General features: G+C 38.7%; 1 protein-coding gene across 4 annotated transcripts in view; it reads left to right on the top strand.

The window, feature by feature from the left end:
* The window catches only part of asic4a (acid-sensing (proton-gated) ion channel family member 4a), a 186,075-nt gene extending 163,120 nt beyond the window's left edge, over positions 1 to 22,955 (top strand). For all 4 annotated transcript variants that reach the window (XM_077579655.1, XM_077579657.1, XM_077579656.1 and 1 more), the window contains 9 exons: positions 6,173 to 6,317; positions 7,523 to 7,650; positions 7,737 to 7,890; positions 13,462 to 13,515; positions 15,061 to 15,214; positions 16,270 to 16,361; positions 17,036 to 17,115; positions 19,338 to 19,454; positions 21,168 to 22,955. In XM_077579655.1, the coding sequence (XP_077435781.1) occupies positions 6,173 to 6,317; positions 7,523 to 7,650; positions 7,737 to 7,890; positions 13,462 to 13,515; positions 15,061 to 15,214; positions 16,270 to 16,361; positions 17,036 to 17,115; positions 19,338 to 19,454; positions 21,168 to 21,296 (1,053 nt within the window). In that variant the 3' untranslated portion in view covers positions 21,297 to 22,955. The remainder of the gene's footprint in view (positions 1 to 6,172; positions 6,318 to 7,522; positions 7,651 to 7,736; positions 7,891 to 13,461; positions 13,516 to 15,060; positions 15,215 to 16,269; positions 16,362 to 17,035; positions 17,116 to 19,337; positions 19,455 to 21,167) is intronic.
* The last annotated feature ends 279 nt before the right edge of the window (positions 22,956 to 23,234 follow it).

The following is a 23,234-nucleotide window of genomic DNA, read 5'->3' on the forward strand; positions in this document are numbered from 1 at the left end:
GAAGACCTGATATCAACAAATTGCATATTTATGTGGGTTTACTCTTTGACTGCCAAAAACGTTAAATAACGTTTAGTAAAATCCTATGGAGTGCCAAAGACGTTAAAATATGTTTGTTTTTTTTCAAAACAGAGGTGAAACTAACATTTTCTATTGTTGATTACTGAAAAACGGAATAAGGTAGAAACAAACTTTTTTTTCTGATGAAAGATGAGAGTCCAATCTTTCATTTGGTAGTATGTGTGTTTCCATAGTCCAAACACATCATTTTCTGTGGACCTTGAAAGATCAGTCAAAAATGCTTAAATCGGCTGGCACCCACGGCATCCCTTTTCTGAAAACGTCTGGCAGTCAAAGAGCTAATAATTATTTTATTTTTTTTTTCTGGAGAGCTCAGTGTTGTTCATTTGGTAATTTTACCGATTTGACATGTCATCATCATTGCTCTCTTTTTTTTTTTTTTGTATGTGGGTGAGTATGTGTATGTGCGTGTGTGCGTGCGTGCGTGTGAGTGTGTGTGTGTATTCATTAGTTCAATAGTTCACCTAAAACCTATTAAAAAATCCCATACCTAAACCGAACACTTCCAGCCAGAGTCGTGAGGCTGTCAGGAGACCCGAGGAAGGACCAAAGAAAAGAAAGGAAAGTGAAATCCAGCACCGACCAGACATCACCCACCAGGCCTATAATAATGATTCTGGTTTAGTGTCCTGATTGGGATCTAAGGATATCGTACTCCATGTATTTTTTTAATGCCTTTTTTTATGTATTTCGAAATGATATGGGTTGAGAAAGAATAGAGCCTTACTCCTAAAGAGGAGCATAGCATGAACTCTCACAAATCCCATGACAGGGCGCCGGAGACGATGATTTCTTGGTGGTGGTCGGGGCGGGGCTCTGGACTAGCATCTCAATCCACTGTGAAAATCGACATATTTGGATCTGTACGCATGTCAGTGTCCCCCCCACTCCCCGTACGTGCGGCAGGCATAGCGTCTCGTTGCCGTGGAGACAGCCTTGCTCGTCACTTTGGGAAAAAACTGAGAGGAAGGTGAAGATAAGGGATCAAAGCTTCCATCTGTAGTTGTAGAAAAGTCCAGGCCGAAAAACGGAAAACGGAATGGAACTTACACCAAGAAAAAAATACAAAGTAACCGAAAATTTAAGAATGGCTGGCAGAAATTAGCACCGCTAGTGAAAAGCTCCGCCCACCAATGCTCTCTCGATGGGGACAGTAGAGACAAAATAACAAAATGGCAGCGAGGCAGAAACATGACCCAATGGACACGTCAATTTTTGTATCCAAAAAATATACTGACATTTTCTGCTTTTGTTTTGATTGACACTGTTAGAGATGTATTCATTTAACAATATAATGAGCAATTTGCAGAACTGCTTCAGATGTGTTTTTTTCCCCCCATCAACATCAACCCATATGGAATGATAAGGGACACAAACATTTCAAAGATGATTACTTGGGTCTATTCAGATGTCATTAATATCCCATGAGACAGAACTGTCTCACAGCGACTTGAATTATGCAGAGCTTCACCTTCCGTATGATGCGGCTGCTTGTCGTATATAAGCCAAAATCGTCTTTTCTGCTGTCGAGTAAGGATGCGTGAAAAGATCATCATGTATTAATTATGAATTTCTGGTAGAATAAACTAATGTTTGCATTTTTAAGTGTAGCGAGCAGGACGAGGGGAAGCCTCCCTGTGGTTGTACAAAGGTGCGTTATTTTTGCTCTAAGTATGACAAATCGTTTGTGTTTCAGCAACATTCTCTGAAAGGTTAAAAACTGGGTAAATTTTTACCTTGTCATTTTCAAGGTGGTGCACTTTTGTTTGTTTGTTAGGACCTCTTTTGCTCTGGTGCAGTTTATGATGACACTGTCTCGACTGAATTGTTAAAGATTTATACTTTGTCATGGTAAACTGATTTATTTATATTTTTAGTTGTCTTACAGGGGACATCTGAACAACATGACGTAACCAGCTTTTGCTGACTTATTTATTTATTTTACTTACTTGGCAAAAATACAAAACATCTATTATTATTGGATTTGTACCAGCCAGTAACCAGTTGTGCTAAATCCCCATTGGGAAAAGACCCGTGTAACATGAGAAAATGCTCCATTTATTTTGCTGATGAGAGGGATGAAGCTGGATTTAAAAGCCCAAAAAAAAAAAAAACTGTGGAAGCTCCTAAAAAATCTTGAAGAGGCAAAATAATTGGAAGACATTACCGCGGTCTCAGGGGGAGTCTTGTGAATATATCAACGTCCTCCAGTGCTGAGAGCAAAACCCGGGTGCTTGGTTGTGGCACTTTTCGGCATTTCCAAAGCAAAAATCCTCCTTCACCTCTGTTGCCCGTTCCATCAGAGGAAGTCGGCCTGCTGGGCTTAAGTGTGTCAATGAACGGTTGAGAGGATCAGCGATAAGTGAAGCTTACCTCCTCGGCTACTCTGCAACAGCCAAATTGAGATTAAACCATTTCAAGCTAGCAGCACATGTCAGTCAGACTCTTACGAGAACTCATGGGGTTTTGCTATTCCCACTTGTAATTATAATAAAGGCAACAATTCATTCAAAGCTGTCAATGGTGGGTCATTATTGACTGCAAATGGTATTGCAATTTCCTTTCCTTTCTTTTCTTTGGTCCTTCCTCGGGTCTCCTGACAGCCTCATGACTCTGGCTGGAAGTGTTCGGTTTAGGTGAACGGTCTGAGATTTTTTAATAGGTTTTAGATGAACTAATGAATACACACACACACACACATACACATACTCACCCACATACCAAAAAAAAAAAAATTATAAAAAATTTAAAAAAAAATTTAAAAAAGAGCAATGATGATGACATGTCAAATCGGTCAAATTACCGAATGAACAATACTGAGCTCGAAAGAAAAAGAAAAAAGGAAGAAAAAAAAAGGTATTGCAGTGAGTACGATTTGGAGAGGAGGATCGAGGACTGCAGTACATTTTGTAAAGTAAATTTTACTCTAGGTCAAGCTGATTGCAATACTAAAAGTGCAAAGAAATATTAAAAGTACCTGAGCAAATTTATCCCGAGCCTGTTATCATGCTGATCAGTTCTTTGAGACATATTCTCAGGATCCATTTCCTATGAAGGCAAACATTTGCCCTCATCTTTTTTACAAACTGCACACACACCGTTTAAAGGGCACAAAGCAATTACTGCAAAAAAAGACTTTTTTTTTCCCATCTAAAGCCACATTATGCGGTTCATATTTCCTTCTGTAATCATAGTTGTGAATATGCCCAGGCAAGGACTGCACCCCTGCAACCCTGCTAGATTTATTGTCAAAAGTAAACACACTGGAGTATAAATAAGACATTTTGTTGGTTTGCAAACAACCTTCATTTTATCCTCAGCGCATTTGGCGGATCTGTTTGATCTCAAAGTCAGAACACAGACGTCCATGTTTAGGAGTCATCAGCGTGACTCTTTAATATGTCAGCCTGATTGTTTATACGTGTCTCTGGGGCCCTGTTGGTTGACTCCCCTGCCAAGATATTTCCTCTTCTCCAACACTTTCATTACCAGCCAGCGTTTTTTTCTTCACTAAATGAATCCAATGGATTTTGCTCACTGTGGTAATTAATGCCCTGTTTCCCTGCAAGTAAAGAGATGGGCGGTATTCAGACATACTTTGTTTTTTTAACCACTGCTGGAAATCCCAATGAAAGGTGATTAGTTTTACTACTCTCAACCTTGTTGGAGGGACTGATCCCCCGCACCGAACCATTCTTTATTCAAAAATAAAATATAATTGATTTTATTTGATTTTTAAAATTCAAGACATATGTACAGGGTTTACTATAAGGAATTAAATAAACAAGAAGGCTTTTCATCAAATTTGGCTTTCATCACTTTGAATTCAGAAAGCGGTGTGTTCTTGTATTCCAAATTTCCATGAAGTTTAAGGAAGTATTCCTTTAGTTTTGCTCGATAGCTAGTTGTGCTGGATTAGAATTGCTCAACTTGGCATTTGCAAATCATGCAGTTCTAATGCTTACTTACCCACACATTCGTTTTAAAATCAGCCCGTAAATACAAAGTATCCATGTCATCTTAATTTGAGTCATTGTCAATCAACTGTAACTCCAATGCTCTTTACATTGACCATTATATTTTATATAGCACTGACTGCCTGCCTTTGTTACTAAGAGTGTCACCGAGTTACAATAATTAGTACCAAAAGTACCAAAACTTTCATCCATGAATAGAAATGATAACAATATAACTATATTAAACCTTATCTGTACAAAAAATAACACAATCCCAAGTATTTCTAGTAACAGCAACAAAGCATGATGGCAAAGCCTTCTGCGATTACCGTTGCTCTCTTCAAGTTAGCGTCAGTCAGTTCAGTAGTGCAGCAGAAGTGGTGAGAACACATTTCAAAATAAGAGTACTAACAGGAAGTACAATGCTATATGCCTTAATCTTGTTGGTTTAACTTTATTTTGTAAGTGTAAAATGTCTTCTTTTTTTTCTGTCCTTTTTTTGCCCATTTTATGTTCACGTACTTGTTTAAATAAACAATGACCGTACATTTATACCCGTGGGCAGTATTTTATTTTGAAATGGCTTGGTCAGAACCAACAAAAAGCCCAAAAATGGTCACAATAACGCCTAGGGGTTAAAAAAAAAAACATTCAATTATAAATTCCATTTTTGATCAAATGCAATACGAATATTGTTGGACGGAATGCTCATCTATTTTACATTGATACACAAACTGTTAAAATTGTGTATGTTCATTAAAACGTGAACTTAAGTTGGCCGATCTGAGCCCTGAAACTCCAGGGCTGAAATTGAGTCCCAGGCCTGCCCTGCTTATGCCCATCATTGAGATGGAACCCAGTGGGAAAGTTGGCAATAGATCGAATGAAAACAGCAGAGGCCTCAGAATGAACCCTGTGGAACACCATGCGTTCCGTTATACATGTGAGCTCACATTGCACATATTCGTCCAAACACTTTCCCGACCAAGCTAAGAATTGTTGAACTAGAACAACACGTCCATCCATTTTTCTATGGGTAGCCATAGCCTATGCCAGCTGACTTTGATCGAGTCCACCCTGGACTGGATTGGTCGCCAGCCAATCACAGATGTGCTAACCACCAGGTTGTCCTGATCAATTACATATGCAACAAAATATTAGAAACAGATTTCAGTGTGATCCGGTAAGCGCCACTACCAGCAATGAACCTTTTGTTTCCCCTGGAATTTTTTGCCGACGGGTGTGTATTATTGCACATTATTATGGTAGATTGCAGGAAGAGGTTTTGCCACTTTAATGTCTTCAAAATGTTTGAAAATGGGATTGGATTCAACATAATGGTTGGGGGAAGCTTGGCTCAGTGTTTGAAAAGAAAATACACAAAAACACATTATAACAATAATGGGATGTAGTTTCTTTAGCTTTGGATATTTGTACAATGCAAAGTGATCCTGTACTTGGCGATTAGTTGGTGGGTGACGTGCGCTCGTACCTGATTGCGCTCAAGGTTATAGTACATTTACTTGTATATACAACATCAAGTCCAGCAAATCAACTTTTGAAATTCAATCAAGTCCATCCTTTCCATATTTCATCATGCCAGCATCGTGATGTGATGAAACCAAAAATGAAGTTGTTTTGAAGGACTGGATAATGATTCGCTCTTTATAAAATGATATGCAGCTATAAGAAGTGACACTTTGGACGTTTATTATCTACAGTGTCCGCGAGCGTAGCAAGCCTGCCAACACACAGAGCAAGAAATGCACTGCAAGCAAGCAGAGCAACATCACTTTTATTTTACTGTTATTTGCTGACATCAAAGTTTGAGGGAACATGAGTTTACCTGATTGCTTTTCCTGCAATTTACTGCCATGTTTTTTTTTCTTTCTATTTCTCCCTGAAACTGGAAGCCCTGTTTGTTCCTTATCATAATGTAACAAGCCAACTTTCTGAAATTACATTTTGTACAATAACAGCAATCAGTTCAAATAAAACATAATTCATTACAACCATAGTGAATAGTGGATACTGATTGCATCCAAATGTTGAGAGATATTCAGTCGCAATTACTTATTTATGTTCTACACGTCTTGAAATTTGTCACGCTCATGTTAGATTGTGTTTTCTTGCAGGTTTATACCAGATATGGGAAATGTTACACCTTTAATGGGAACAAGACAACATCCAGGAAAAGCAAGCAAGGTGGGATGGGAAATGGGCTGGAGATTATGCTGGATATCCAGCAGGATGAATACCTGCCAATATGGAGAGAGACAAGTAAGCCAGCAAACATTTTGTGCTAATGCCTCATGTTGAATTAACATTAAAAAAAAATAATATGCATCATTTGGGGGGGGCTTCAACCATTCTTGTCAGAATATGTGAACGGATGAAAAAACCCATTGACTGAAAATTTAGTATTCGAGTGAACGCTCGGAAATCATACATAATTCATTGCACGTCTTAACTTCGATTTGAAGCAAGTTTTAATTTATCCGCACAAGAAGTACTCGAAATACAGTTTACAGTATAGTGGAATCGCCGAGGTCAATCCTCATTATGTTGGAATTACAAATACAGTAATATAATCAGATGATATATTAAATAAATCAACATCTGTTGCAATACATTTTTGCCTAACAAGACCGTAAAACAATGAAACTGATAACAAGATTCAACAAATATGGCGACTCCTTCCTGCTTCCACATAAACCCATTTACTTTTTCATGTACTGTAGCTGCTGTAGCTAACCCTTCTTTTGAAATTAGCGGCAAAAGAAAAGCCAAAGGATAAGCAAAAGTTACTCCGTTTACTATTTTACACTAAAACTGTTTGACTGTTGTGAGGTAAACGGAGCTCTAGTGTGTTTGGCCAATTTTTTTTTTTTACAAACAACTTAATTCCCAATAAGTAGCAGTTTGGCAGATAGGGAACAATTCTTCCAAAAAGAGTTTTCAAGCTCATTATTGACAATCCCAGTTGAAGTTTCCTGACAAACTAAGCATAAAACAAAGAGAATGACGTATTGTGTATTTTAAACGACCGCATAACATTGCCTGATATGTAACTAGCTCAATACAAACACAAACACCATAGATGGGCTAACTGATAGCATTAAGCTAGTTTTATGCTTGACACGTCCGTGAGGTCCGTATGGCTCCACGCGCTGAAATTACATCATTTCAATAAGAAATAATATTAATGAATACTTTTTATAGCTTTTTTTCCTCAATATTTAAAGACACTTTACATAGGAGGACGCAAACATAAAGACAAAAGAAATATCGAAAATGTGTTGGTTGCCTTGCAAATTCTCAGGATGAATTAAGTTTGCGAAATAAGTTTCATCTGTACTGGCATCAAATCACTCTATTCCAAAAAATTGGCATATTTGTCAAAATGGTTGAAGTTGAAGTTTCATGTGGTTTTCATTTCCTTTGTCCTCTGAATTTCCATGCTCTTCCTATCCTCCATTTTGAAGACGAGACCTCTCTGGAGGCCGGAATCCGAGTTCAAATCCACAGCCAGGATGAGCCTCCGTACATTCACCAGCTGGGCTTCGGTGTCTCTCCAGGCTTTCAGACCTTTGTTTCATGTCAGGAGCAAAGGGTAGGTCTTTATCTTCGTCATCGTCAAGCCCAACCGCAAGCGTCATGACTACCTTCCTAGCCTGGCTCATAAATCTCTTTGCTTAGCTGACATACCTGCCGCAGCCCTGGGGGAACTGCCGCTCCAGCAGCAAAGAGAAGTTCCCCGGATACGACACGTACAGCATCAGCGCCTGTCGCCTGCTCTGTGAGACCAATGAGGTGGTGCGGGTGTGCAACTGCAGGATGGTGCACATGCCAGGTAGGATCTGAGTACACATAGGTTTTATATTTCTCGCCTACAGATTGAAAATAATGTACTTTACTGTCATTTTTTTTTTTTGTAGAAATCGCAAAAAGTAGATTTCTGTTGGCAGCATTTCACAGATTTTGTTCTGGCTCCCGTTTATTTTGGGTGTAATTTCACGGTTGACCACTAGATGGCGACACACTATTTAGTAGGGGTGTGAATTGCCAGGTACCTGGCGATTCGAGTCGTATCACGGTTCATAGGTCACGATTCGATTTGATACCGATTAATCCCAATACGAATCTATAAATTGATTATTGCGATTTTTTTTTTTACATCAAATTTAGAAAATACTAATCAGTAAACGTGTACATATGCACTGTAAGATTTGTATGAAAATTTATTTATTTATCTGAAAATTCAGGCTTATAACTGAGCCACTGCATTTAACAAACAGGTTGCAGTCTGTTTCATTTTTGAACAGCACTAAAATAAAATTTTAAGGCTTAATGTTCCATTAATATAACATTCTTCCATTCTTAATGTGTGACGTTTTGTTGAATATTCCCATTAAAAAATTGTTTAAAAATCGATTCAGCCACACATCAAATCGATTCGAGAATTGCGCGCTGTAATATCGCGATATATTGCCGAATCGATTTTTTCTAACATCCCTACTATTTAGTTTTGAAGAACCAGAACAGGAAGTACTTTGAGTACAGCTTAGTTTTTGTTGAAAATTATGGAATGACAATTTTAGAATTTTCAAATGTGCATCTTTGAGGCAAATGCAGAATAGAACATTGAGTGACAGCCAGGGTGAATTAAGAATTGAATTAGTCACCCCCGCTTATGATTGGAATATTTTCAGGCAACTGTTTTAATCATGAGTCGATCCGCAGCAGCCTCACATTTACATGATATCATGAGGCATGTGCAAAATAATCCATCTGCATTTTGGCCCCCTTGAACCCTTGGAGGACAGATGTAATTTGCCGTGTCTGACCTTGAGCTGTTCTACGTGGAGCAAAATGCTCTTCAGCTGTGATGGCAGCTCTCCGTCAGGTGTCAGCCCTGATTAACATCTCAGTGAATTTCCGAAACCCGTCGCTCGGGCTCGCCGTCGTCAATTTGCACCGTTTATGATTACGGCTTCTAAAGTATAAAGCGCAAGACGGGTGGTCAAATGGACCAAATAAGAAACCCAAATCAGCACAGCTGCGAATCGTGGATTTGTTGTTTTGTCAGAAAGTTTACTCTCCACTGAGAGTTTTGTAATTATTAACCGCTTACGTTGGTGGATGTAAACCTTCAAAGGCAAAACACATTCATTCCAGGTGGCAGTTTAAGTACTTTTGACTTAAAAGCAAAAATCATACAGTAATGAAATGGAATGTAAAGAAGTGCTTCACTTCAATAAACATCGTGCTGATCCTTCTGACGTATGTTTAATACACACATACTCAGTTCCTCAGTAAACCACAGTTGTTCCTCACAGAGGATAAAGAATATATGCCTTTAAGTATTGTTATATCATCTGCCTGCATGTATTAACGTCAAAATATCTATTGCTAATTTGAAAGCATACAACAATTAAATGTGTTGTAAATATCCTACAGAGGAAAGTAAAAATTGAAAAAAATTGTAGTTGAACCCAAAATGGTGTGACTTTAAGGCTACTTTAATTTGGATGTTCCACAGTAATAGTATATTACGATTGTATTATGGCGCAAATTAAGTAAAAGACTTCATATCCGACAAATAGCAGCCGGCGTTTGCTGTGTCAAACAGACATTCATCAGTATCGATTACCGATTTTTCATTTTCCCTAATCGTCTGGAGGATATGAGTGGGACGCCAGTCTTTCAAACTCTAAATGAGGTGTCTAGACTGGCACAGCATGCGTGTCGTCAACACCGCTGCAAAGAGTCATGCCACTGAATGTAAACGCTGTGTTTATATACAAGGAGCGTTTAAAGCTCAGGAAAGAGACGCAAGTTGTTACACTGCACAACCACAACACCAAATTTAGGGTATAGTAAAAATAATTTTTTTTTTTTTTTTTAAAGGAAAATATACCAGAAAACCACTTGGATTGTCTGCAAATCAGTCACACACGTTTTGGACTGTAACGTCAAAAAATAATAATAATAATAATAAATAGAAATGGACAAGAATAATAGCGCTGCTTTCCAATATTCCTCAGGGCCACAACTATTACATTACGCGATGACAGCTGCGCCATTATAAGTGCTGCTCCATTGTTTTTAACAGTGGCAAATCAATTTGTGAGCTAAATCATAAATGGCCGCTGCCCGCCGCGTCAGTCCAGGGGAGAAATTGCAAGCTCAACTTTACTTTGAGAAATAGCTCCTTTTAACAAGAAATGAGTCCCGCAGCTGCAAATGAACACGACAGCGAAGAAATGGGGAGAAACATTCGAATTAACGGATTGTGAGCGACGATCGCTCGGGAGTTGTGAGAGAGGAGCGGCACCGTTTTGCTTCCCACGGTGACGTATTGCATCAGGAATTCTGTTTATTGTAGATATCAGATTTAATACATGTGCCAGCTTCGGTCAAGCCAGATTGTGTGGAGTTCCATATATTAGAGCGCAGTGAGCACACTTTATAGTTGAATATTAAGAAGACGGAAGTTCCTTTATAAGACTCCTGAGAGCAATTGGCTCAAAAGATTGTCAAGGGAGGCCAACTTGTGAATAAAAAGTCTTTTTCACTCTCGAACCACACGCACACACACACACACAGCTGTTCAAATGTTACATCGCTGACCTACAGTTTTTACGCAGTCAACAGGATGTGGAAGATAATCCTGCTTTGCACATGCAGTGGGAATAGCACTACTTATAGCTTTGTTTGTATATGTTGAAAATAAAATAAAAAATAAAAAAAATTCCTCAGGCACCATCTGTTCACACATTTAGGAACTGGAATAAACACACATGTTTAATTACCACCTTCCTGGGTCTCTTTAAAGGCACTATATAATCAAAGTTGTTATTTTTATTACTATTGTAGTTGGCTGGTCTTTAGATATTTGCAAATATGTCCTTTAACTATTATACAGAAATTGACCTTGACATGTGTTGTTGACGTTTTTCTTAGCCTGAAGATTGTCTCGTCGGTCTCGTTAAGGTTTTGTTTCCACCTGTTCTCGTCAGCCCCGTTCGTTCCTTGTGTTAACCAATCGTCATGTTTTGGTGTCCTTGTTGTTTTTTGATGCTTTGATTTGTTTGGATTAATATTGTTGATTGTACATTCTGCACGCTCTTTCCTTCCCTGCTTCCCTACGCTTTGCTCCTCCAACTTTTTGCCACCAAAACCATAAACAGCTGCGTGTGGTGGATGCTCAATATGAGAGAGAGAGAGCGAGAGAGAGAGAGAGAGAGAGAGAGAGACTTGAAAGACTTTTAAAGCAGTAACTTTTTTTGTTCAGTTGTTCTGTTTGTCTTCAATTGGCTGGTGACCAGTCCAAAGTTTATCCCATTTCTCACCCAGTCATCTGGGATAGGCTATGCTAACCCCTGACATCAATGAGAACAAACACTATAGATGAATGGCATGTTGGGGCTGTGAAATAGCAACATGGTCCACTTATCAACACTATCGATTTAGAGTAAGTCATCATGGATCTGACAAAAGTAGTGTTATGGCTGTGTTTTGGGTTGGGTCATGGGGACATTGTGTTGTTATGATGTTGATGTTTTCAGTTACTATGCATTTGCTATGTCCCTTATGATTATGGCAGTTGCTATGCCGTTGCTATAGACCTTATGATGATTATGTCAGTTACTATGTCCCTTATGATGATGCTGTCAGTTGCCATTTCCCTTATGGTGTTGTCAGTTGCTATGTCCCTTATGATGATGCTGTCAGTTGCTATAGCCCTTATGATGATGCTGTCAGTTTACATGTAGTTACTATAGCCCTTATGATGATGCTGTCAGTTGCTATGTCTCTTATGATTATGTTTCCAGTTGCTATGTCCCGTATGATGATGCTGTCAGTTGCTATAGCCCTTATGATGATGCTGTCAGTTTACATGTAGTTACTATAGCCCTTATGATGATGCTGTCAGTTGCTATGTCTCTTATGATTACGTTTCCAGTTGCTATGTCCCGTATGATGACGCTGTCAGTTGCTATGCAGTTGCTATAGCGCTTATGATGATGCTGTCAGTTTCTATGCAGTTGCTATAGCCCTTATGATGGTGCTGTCAGTTGATACGTCTCTTATGATGATGTTGTCAGTTGCTATGTCCCGTATGATGATGCTGTCAGTTGCTATGTCTGTTATGAGGATGCTGCCAGTTGCTATGTCTCTTTTGATGGTGTTGTCAGTTGCTATGCAGTTGCTATGGCCCTTATGGTGTTGCTGTCAGTTGCTATGCAGTTGCTATAGGCCTTTTGATAATACTGTCAGTTGCTATGTCTGTTATGATGATGCTGTCAGTTGCTATGTCCCTCATGATGACGTTGTCAGTTGCTATGCAGTTGCTATGAATTGCCTTAGTGTTACTTTTGTCAGTATGTGGAGGTTCCTTAGCCAAGGTTTCTCTCCTCATGTCAAGGTTTCCTATCCCCGCCCTTCCATGCAAGCTGTTCTGAAAGTTGCTTCGATGCATCGAGCCCTGCTCTCTCAATCAAGGTTTCTTAATCAAGGTTTCCGTCAATCTGTTGTTATTTTGTATTTTTGTCTACAAAGAGTCTTTGTTTTCCACCTCCTGTGTCCTGTCTACGTTTGGGTCCTAATTCCGCACCTCACATGACAAAAATACTAGAATGGATAACTAACAAACATGTAATGAGGATAAGCAGTACAAAAATAGTATTGAATGGTAGTACTAGTGAGTCTCTAAACAGAATATTTATTACAAATGCACATTTTGTGACTTTTTAAAGTATCTCCCACTTTTAAGTCTTATACAACCATTAAGACATAGAAGCAAAAATGTGTTTTCCAAGATCTGGTTTCCTCAAGGTTAATATTTTAGTGTCTTGGTCTATTTCTATATTTGGGCGACCACCCAAAAAAGCTATTAGGCTGTTCTTGTCCTGTGACAGGTGGACAGTTCATGGAAACACGGCACAGCTTTTGTCTCTTCAGACAAAATGAAAGTACGGCGGCCTTTTTGTTATTTGAGACTAATTTCTACTCTCGGTGATAATTGCCCAACATTGTACAAACGAGATGTAACTGCGAGCGTTGAAAAAGTCACACAGACAAGCCGATGTCATTTCACTGTACATTAATCAACGCACTTCATAAAGAAGCAAAACAGCAGAACTTGGCTAATGACTTGCGGCGCTAATGAATTCCCGCTTTTGATGGACTGGCCAATGTGTTTTTCAGAGGACGTTTACGCTACATGTGCAGGCTGCATGCTCCATTTCTCCGTGCTCGGCGGGTGCAAGTCATCGTGCGCGCGTGTCTGCCTTCATTGGGAGATGAATGATAAGCGACGGCGTGTTGTTCACAGCCGTTCTTCCTCATTGCGGTAGACACGGGTCACTGATCATTTTGTTAGTGATTGATCAGACTCATTATGTGCTCTCCTCTCCAGGAACCGCTGATATCTGTCCTCCTAATAAAATCAACTGTGTTGACAAAGCACTTGGTAAGAAACAATCTGCCTTCATTTCTTTTCTCATTACGCTAGAGAATGCCACACAATAGGTATACAGTACAAGATTTCAAAGGGTTTTTTTTTTTTGGTCGTATAAGCATCGCTGGAGGATGGTAATCTGAATATCTTGAAATGACTTCCCCATTGTGATTTTGTCACTTTTGAGTGGGATGACCTCCATTGTTGAACTGTTAATATTAAACGTATTCGTCATTTCTGCGCCGTCTCCTCCGTCTTCAATCTGATCTCGGCACGGAACAAAAGTGCCGCGCTTTCAATGGCATTAATGTTGCAGTATAAAAGATTTTATGCTAACGTGCAGACGTGTAGATATATGTGCGGGATAATTACACTTTTTCTGCCATTTTAGCCACAAATTTAATTTGGCCTCTCATCACTACATTTAGAACTTATTCAATATATTAGGAGTGGGTTAGATCCATATGGGTCACACTCATGAATACAATTATATGAATTATGCCTACTTGATGGAAGGTAATAGTTTAAAATATAATTTTCGCAGAGGAAGAGTTCCCTCATGCGAATTATACACCATTGTTCTCTTGCATAAAATAGACGACACTGTACATCATCCGTTATCATCAGTGTCACACTGGGATCCGCATTTTCCTATCGCCACCCACTTTAACAGATGGTAAGAACTAGATAGACCGATATCGTTTTTTTCTGGGGCCCGATACCGATGACAATTATTAGTAGTCAGGGTGGCCGATAACCGATATTTGTAGCCGATATTCATTTTCAGTAAAGAGGGGGGGAATGTTGGCGTAAAAAGTACAAATGCCAATCTTGACTTTGTTGCAATGTTTAAAGCATTTTGATTGAACAATTTTTCAGACTTTTTAAAATGTCGAATTTTTTTAAAAAATCGACTTTATTTTAAATTTCTAACAAAATATTCAAGGAGCTCCAAAGAGTATCAGTATGTCTTAAAAAGTTAAAAGATTATTAACAAAAAAAAAATTCTCCAAAATAGCCTTTTAAAACGGATTATTATAATATGAAAACATCAATGTTCTTTTTTTGTGACAAGTTGTTGTTACACCCCATTTAATAACATTTCTATTTTTACGCAATCTGTAATTAGAAATCTCATGTCAACATCGTCATCAGCTGAGGACCCCCAGTCATTTTTTTGCTTCCTGTCCACTACTCACCCAAAATGGCCTCATAACCTACTTAAGGGGACTGACTCACTAGTTGAGTAAATAACCGCCATCACTATGTTGTCTGGTAATATTGTCAAGAATAAATTTAATGTGACTACGAAGAGAAGCGCAAAGTTAAAGACAAAATCAATTAGTAAACTCTAACAAACAATTTTAAAACTTGAACTGAAGACGACTTCCACTTTAAGACAGACAATCCTGCTCATTTTACACACACAGTGAAACTTCCCAGTCAACAACCCACTCAACAATTCCCTAAAATCCAATTTTGGATAGTCCTCCTAATTCTGTGTCTTTGTGAGCCTGCAGGCCTAAACTGAAAGGTTGTTTTGCGCTACATTTTCAGCACAGCTCCAAAAGACCAGCGGAGACAGCTGTCCATGCGAGACGCCCTGTAATCTCACCCGTTACGGCAAAGAGCTCTCCATGGTGAAAATCCCCAGCAAGGGTTCGGCTCGCTATCTCTCCAGGAAATACGACAAGTCCGAAGACTACATCAGGTAGGAGCCTGCCAGAAGCTCACTCACGGGAGAAAGCGGCAGCAGTGGTGCGCTTCTCGTAAAACTGATCATTAACTCTGACCTCGAGCCTGCGATCACTTGCACACAACATAAAACACAACAACACCATGTTTATTATAGCATTACCTTACTTTTGTATTTATTAGTAGTAATAAATGATTATTTGTGTTATTCTGAGTAGATAATAATCTCCTGGAGCAAAGATAAGATAAATGTATATATCCATCATCTATCGCTTATCGGGGGTCGGGTCGCGGGGTCAGCAGCTTTAGCAGGGAAGCCCAGACTTCCCTCTCCCCAGCCACTTCAGCCAGCTCCTCCGACGGGATCCCAAGGCATTCCCAGGCCAGCCGAGAGACGTAGTCTCTCCAGCGTGGCCTCCCGCCGGTGGGACATGCCCGGAACACCTCCCCAGGGAGGCGCCCAGGAGGCATCCGAACAAGATGCCCGAACCGCCTCAACTGGTTCCTTTCAACGCGGAGGAGTAGCGGCTCGACACTTGAGTCCCTCCCGGATGACCGAGCTTCTCACCCTGTTTCTCATCCTGGAGGTGGGGTTCGAAGGCGAGCGTCTGGTGGCCGGGCCTATACCCACCCATGGGGCCCGGCCGGGCACAGCCCGAAAAGGCAACGTGGGTCCCCCTTCCCATGGGCTCACCACCGGTGGGAGGGGCCAAAGGGGTCGGTGCGCAGTGAGTTGGGTGGCAGCCAAAGGCGGGGGCCTTGGCGGTCCGACCCCCGGCTACTGAAGCTAGCTCTGGGGACATGAAATTAGGGCTACAGCTAACGATTATTTAAATATTCAGTTAATCCGTTAATGTAAAGATTTGGACAACTGTAAACTGAACCAGGTCAAATTAATTATTAATTAATTAGTTGCCAATCGTTGCACGTATAAAACAAGCAAAACCCATCCATTAGCTATTTTACACACTAATATCAATAGTAGAATGTTGATGTAATTTTGTCTGATGTGTTGTCAGTCTTGTCATGTTGTGATTTGCTATCATTTAATATTCTGACTGTTTCTCTTAGAGACAATTTCCTGGTGTTGGACATCTTCTTTGAGGCTCTCAACTTTGAAACAATAGAGCAAAAGAAAGCTTATGACGTCGCAGGATTATTAGGTATCACCTCTGCCACCATAATTCTTTAATGCCTTGAGATATGAATCGAATCCATTCTGTGACTATGCTTGTAACTCAGCAACTCGACAAAGCATTCCTCTCCGGCTGCTTCTTATTATTGAATTTATTTTTAGTTATCTTAAAACTTGTCACGCCGCGACAAGATTAAGCCCTGAGACAGAAGGCTAAGACAAGTGGTGTTGCCGTACACGCTCGCAGGCTCGTTGTATCATCAGGGACATCCAGTGGTCTCGGTTTCCATGGCCAGATTACTTATTACTGGCTAGCAACAAAAACAAGGCTAACAATACAACACTCCAACATGGATAAGTCATGCTAACAATGTAGCAGCTGTGGCTAACACTGGCTTGTTAACGATGCACGTTCTTTTACGGTGCCTGTCTTGTGTTAGTGAGGGGCGTGGCTTGGGTCAGAGGCTCGAGGGGGAGGGGAAAGTGGGAGGAGTAAAGTGAGGCTACATTTAAATCTAGCTAGCAATTTGAAGACAGCAAATTTCCTCTTGAAGTGAGCCACTATACAGTGCTTGTATCCCAAATTTTTGCCCATAAGTCAAAGCAAAAAATGTTTTGATTTATGAAGTTAAAATTTGTGAAAATACTGGAGAGAAAAAGTTGCTGGTGACTTCAGTTTTTGTCTTAATGCACTGTTTTTAGGTGACATTGGCGGACAGATGGGTCTTTTCATCGGAGCCAGCATCCTGACTATCTTAGAAATACTGGATTATATCTACGAGGTATAGTATCTGTGTCGATGATACTTACGCTTAAAATATTACGCTTATTGTCAATCCAACTAGGCTAGTCCATGCTAGCCTTACCCTAACTTTGCAGCCCAAGAAACAGCAGGATTAAAAAAATAAAAATAAAAAAAAATAAAAAAGAGAGCGAGAGCCCACTGGCAGTCATTTTAAACACGACAGGCAGTTTTTGACCTCCATCCAACCGGCCAAGACAAAATGTCGCCCCGAATTCCCCTCAGACTGATTGTCATTCATAGTGCAGTCTGATTAATGTCACGCCGCCTGATTAAATGAGCATATCAGGCCCCAGACGACGGCGTTGCATATCTAGCACACCAGAATCGGATGTTTGCCATCACGTAATCGGTAAGAGTGGTTCCAGAGACAAATGTCAGAAACACAACGGTTATATTGGACAAACGGGGTAGAAGGACTGTATGTCTTGGACTGAAAAAAAATTTAACATTAAATTAACATAAACAAAATTGAAGTTATCTGCCACGGTCAAAATTTAGGCTTTGATTGATTTAAAAAAATATCTAAATTGTGTACAGTGTAATGGTTTTCACCTTTATATGCCATTTTTCATGGCCGATGAAATTAAACTTCATTTATTTCCATTTCCAGTTCTGTTTTGTGAGGATTTCTCTCCAGACTCCACACACTTATTAATTTGCCAGCTATTTTGCTGTCAAAAGTCGGATATGAACCACTTTAATGTGGTTCCAGCTCAGACCTCTGTAAAAGTTTTATTATTATTATTACCCAAGCACTTAATTCCAGCGTTAAACGGTTACGCGTCAATCTTAAATTAGCTTAGCAATTAGCACGGCTCCCTCATCTTACCTTGTCATCCCTTTGTGAGAACAATACTTGTCAGAAGTGTAGCTTACTCGCCACCAATGAAGCAATAACTATTGGCTGAGGAGCAACTCAACAACATGGTTAGCTGGACTAGTAGCCAGACGAAGCTCTTTGCTTGCTTGCTAGCTAGCCTTAGAGTCTGCTCTAGCTCATCCATGACTCTTAATTAGGACAATAGGACAATATCTGTCTGTCTGTTAGCGAGAGCCACTACATCGTGATAACTTACATTGATGTTTCTGCATTTGGCAATTTATTATTATATTATATTATTAGTATGGGATTTTTTTAATGGGCTTTAGGTGAACTGATGAATACACACAGGCTCGCAGGCACGCACGCACACACACACACACACACACACGCACATACTCACCCACATACAAAAAAATATATATATATATATATATATATATATATATGTGTGTATATGTATATATATATGTATATATATTTTTAAAAAAAAACATTTATTACATTTTTTTAATTTATTTGTTTGTTTGTTTTTTTTAAAAAAAAAGGAGAGCAATGATGATGTCAAATCGAATGAACAATACTGAGCTCTCAAGAAAAAAAAAAAAAGGACAATAGAAAATAGATGGATATTGAAGGCATTATTTGATTACTTTATTAAGTGTAATCTTTTACGTGTTCAAAATAATTCAGAATTGAGATCTCATGAAGAAGTTTTCCTTGCAAGGATTTATTAAGAGCTCTTAAGACACATGAAAATAGCTTACATTCAAAAGTAATGTTAAGCCCCCAGTGTGAAGAATCTGAAAACACCCAATCGCTTTATAGATGTAGAAAGGTTTCTCTCCGCCTCTCAGACTTGACAAAGAGTTAGTGATTATAATAAGCAGACATATGATATACCGATATGTTTATCTTCAGCTCCCCACCAGCTCGGAGAAATGATGTAGACAAGCTTTGACCTTGGACCTTCAGTTTCTACGACCAAATGACTAATGAAATGAGAACTTTGACAACTTTTAAAACATACACATTCTTATTTCAAGAGCTGGAAGGGAGTGAGAAGTTCCAATATATTTCACAAAATCATTATCACAGTGTTATTCATTTAACTACACATAGTTATATGGCATCTATATACTTATAAGTAAATTCAAAAACAGTAAAAATATAAATTGAAAATGTTAAATGTCAACAATATGTATAATCACTGCTACATGTACCTCTGAACCTAGTTAAAAGTTTTACAACAAATACTTACTTACTACTTAATGTCACCCTCTGGTCTTTTGCCGAATTTCTTGCATGCCACAAATGACAGGCAAGGTCTCGAAATGCTTCTCATTTTCTGTGCTTTTGTGTCGCTGTTTCCATGTCAGGTCTTCAAGCGACGACTACAACGTGTACTGAGGCCACAAAAAGAGGAGAAGAAGGGCAAGCCGCAACCGCAGCCCGCCACGGTTGCGACTGTGGGTCTGGAAGAGATGAAAACAGAGGTCCGGCACATTCTGTACTGCAACAAAATGTGCTTCTTTTCATCTACTTCCCCGTGGCATCAGGATTCTATTAAGAAACTAGATGGGAATATTCAGGGAAAATCTTATTATTTTTCCACTTTTGAACGAGTAACGTGCAATGTTTTGAATTCATTACAGCACTTTGCTCAGAGGCTGGACTTGTTTATTACACAACTTTATTTGGATGTATCGCAAATATGTCCGAAGTTCTCAGTGCTGTTCACTGCTACTGCAGTGCCGGCAGTGATATAAAAAAAAACACTTGCAAACATCTTGTTAGATATTATTCATGTTTCATTTTGTATTTTTGGCTTTCTCAACACAGTGTGTTGTCATCACGTGGGTTCTTCTTTTTGTTCTTTTCCTTGTTCACATTAGCTGTTTTTCATTACTTGCCGCCCTTTCCTGGGTGATTGCTTTTTTCAGTCATCATTAAATTAATCGATTCCTAAATTTGCGCAAGGTTGCATCCTTTTCTGTAATATGATTAGCTTTTCATGGGGGGGAAAAAACAAGCCCTATCGATTTTTTAAATGCAAATTTGTGGTTGTGATCATGTCGGAATCTGGTACAGGATGCGGACAAAAGTATTGGGACAACGGGCCTTGGAAAACAGCCTCCACTATTATAGGAAAGCTTTTTGTAAGATTTTGGAGTAGCAATTTTTGCTGGATGGACCTTCCCCAAAATGTTCCACAAGTATAAAAACATAACAGTGTATAAATTATTTTTTTATACTATAGAGTGAGGGAAAATTTATTATTTAATTGCTGAATTTTTAGATTTACCTTCTTATATGGACATCAACACACTCTAAATTTTGTAGAATTTCAGTCAAAAATTTGTTTAAAAAAACAAATATTTGATTCAAAACATGAGTTAGTATTTGTTGGAGAAACAATAATGTAATTAAATAGCTTTGCCACCATGCAGACAAAAAAAGAAGAAGACTTTCACAACTACTGTACTGTAAGTGGCTCAATAAACTGCCGAAATATTTGCAGTTTTTGCAGACGATAAATAATATAAAGTGGGCCTGTGAGTAGTATTATATTATCTGTCTCCATATGTGTTGATCCTATATGTTAGCATTAAGCTAAGTGGACTTTTTAAAGACAAAGTTCACTCATTCACTCGCAGACATTTTCACGGAAGCAACCCCCTTCGGTCCCGGCTGTTTTACTGGATTTTGACAGATTTATGCAAAACCCACACCATATTGTGTTCTATTGCTATAAAAACATAGAACCTACCAAAACATTGATTAGAGTCTCTTCTTCCATCAGGAAAAAAAGTATATTTGTATCTGTTTCTGTTTTGCAGCAATTAGTATTAGAATATAGCTAATGTTCATCATTATTCACAAACCAGTTAAAAACCCTGGGGAAAAGAGCTTTTTGCAACATGGCCCTGGTTGGTCTCTTATACTCTGCTGTCACCTGTAATAACTACCATTGCTTTAAGCGACCTCTTTAGGTCAGAGGCTGCAACAAAGCCGATAAGAAAAAACATGAAAAACGTATAAAACGTTTTTGGGACCGTGGCGATATTTAAAATAGAACGTTTTTATACGTTTTTGGGAGCAAAAACTTCTCTGAAGTTTTGTTTGACAGTAAACTTAACTAACAACAGATTTCTTTTTCCGAAGAATTGTTGATGATAATTCAAGTTGCCTTTCTGTGCTTTCAACAGGAGCCCAACTCCGTGTCGCGAAGTCAAGCAGAAGGAGCGTACGCTAACACGTTGCTACCCAATCACCACCATCACCCTCACCATCATCACGCCGGACGCCACGGGATGTTTGAGGACTTCACATGCTAAAGCCGACCGCCGTCCCCCGTACTTTTCTTTGCATTGACAACCGAAGGGAGAGAAAAGCAGTGTTTGTTTGCCGTCAAGGAGAGACCTTCCGCATTAAGCGCCAGTTCTTTGCTGCCATCAGTGAAAAGCTCCAGCCAAAGTCCAACACCAAACTTGTGATGCTAACAAAGCACTTGTATGTACAGTAGGTAGGCACAAAATGGACACCGCTTATGTTCTGTTGTTTTGTTTTGTCAGGATGGGACCCCTTTAACTTCGTCTTGCTTCACGTGAGGAGTTTGACACTTTATGTTTTCAAGTACGTGGTTTCCTTTCCTTTCCCTGAAAGGAAACAAGCGGAGGACTGCATGACCCCGATTTATACTCCAAAAAAAAGGACAATCGGATTTATTTGTTGATTTCTCTTTAGGCCATCTTGATCCTTTTTTTTTCCCTTAAGCTATTGGCCCTTCATGGAGTACACACTGTACTGCTGCATCAAGTCATCGCAACATTATGAAATATCGAATCATTTAAGAGACATTAAGATGGATATGTTCTATATTGTATACAAGAGGAATTCTAAAGTAAACACAGCTCTTTTGTGCTATTGTAATTCAAATTATAAAGGGGTGATGGAGGTGGAACTGCTCATTGGGTTTTTTTCTTTTTTGAAGAATGAAGTGGCATCTTTCCACATGATACACGTAGTCTGATTTGTGGTAAAGGTGTTAGAGAGTAGCATTGTACATTGTAACATGAACATTGTAAAAAAAAAAAAAAAACTATGATAAGAACGTGAGGAAGGTTCTGTTTTAATGGTTGTTGTTTATAATATAATAACTTAAGTAATCCTTTTGTTATTTATACATTTTAGAGAAATAATTTTATATGCGATCACGATTGTAGCAATTGCTGTACACTGAAAATCTGCAGATAAAGAAGAATATCAATACATTTGTACAGGTAAGAACAATGACTATGGATTGTGGATGTTATTTCCCGATAAAGTATGTCCTCTTTTGTCTACCCACATGTACAGTGGAACCTCCAAATTCGTTGTACATTTGGGAATGCAAACTACCAAAGTCAAGCAAAACAAATGGAACTGATTGTAACATACAACAAAGTGTTGCTGGCTCACAAAACATTTGCAATCATCTTTTTTTTTTTTACATGAATAGAATGTACTCTTTTTATGTGAAAGCACAAGCAGAAATGTTATTTTTATTTTTGCAAGATGAAAATAAAATTAATTTAAAAAAAAAATACAATTTATCAAATGTCATCAAAGCTAAAGGACGATTAATTTTTAAGTTATTGTTTTAGATTAACTCATTCACTGCCATTGACGGCTATAGACGTCAAAAATTCATTTGAACTATTTCTATTAGTTTAACATTTTTGTTCACTTGTGTTAACAAGAGTATGAAAAAACATAGAAAATTATTGTACATTTAAAACAGATATAAAATTTGTGATTAATCGTGAGTTAACTATTGAAGTCATGCGATTAATTACAATTACAAATTTTAATCGCCTGACGCCCCTAATTTTTAATCATTTAATCGCCTGATGCCCCTAATTTTCAATAACCTTTTCTTTAAAAATAAAATAAAAGATTATTTAAAAAAAAAAAAAGTCTAGGTTTTCATACTCTTGTTAACAAAAGTGGGAAAAAAAGTTAAACTACTAGAAATAGTTCAAATGAATTTTTGACGTTTATAGCCGTCAATGGCAGTGAATGAGTTAATCTTTAGTTGTGGTTGGCTCCTTATATTTGTGCAGCACTAAAATCCTTAAGTGTTACATAACTTGACTTAAGATGTATTTCTTTTTTATCTGAAATCTGAAATGTGACCATCTTTTTGAGGTTCCACTGTACATTCTTATCTGACCTGTCTGCAAAAAGTCATGCACATTTCAAGGAACGAACAGATCCATACGGAGCGTGTATGT

The sequence above is a fragment of the Vanacampus margaritifer genome, chromosome 11 (assembly GCF_051991255.1).
Source record: "Vanacampus margaritifer isolate UIUO_Vmar chromosome 11, RoL_Vmar_1.0, whole genome shotgun sequence".
In the NCBI taxonomy this organism is placed as follows: domain Eukaryota; kingdom Metazoa; phylum Chordata; class Actinopteri; order Syngnathiformes; family Syngnathidae; genus Vanacampus; species Vanacampus margaritifer.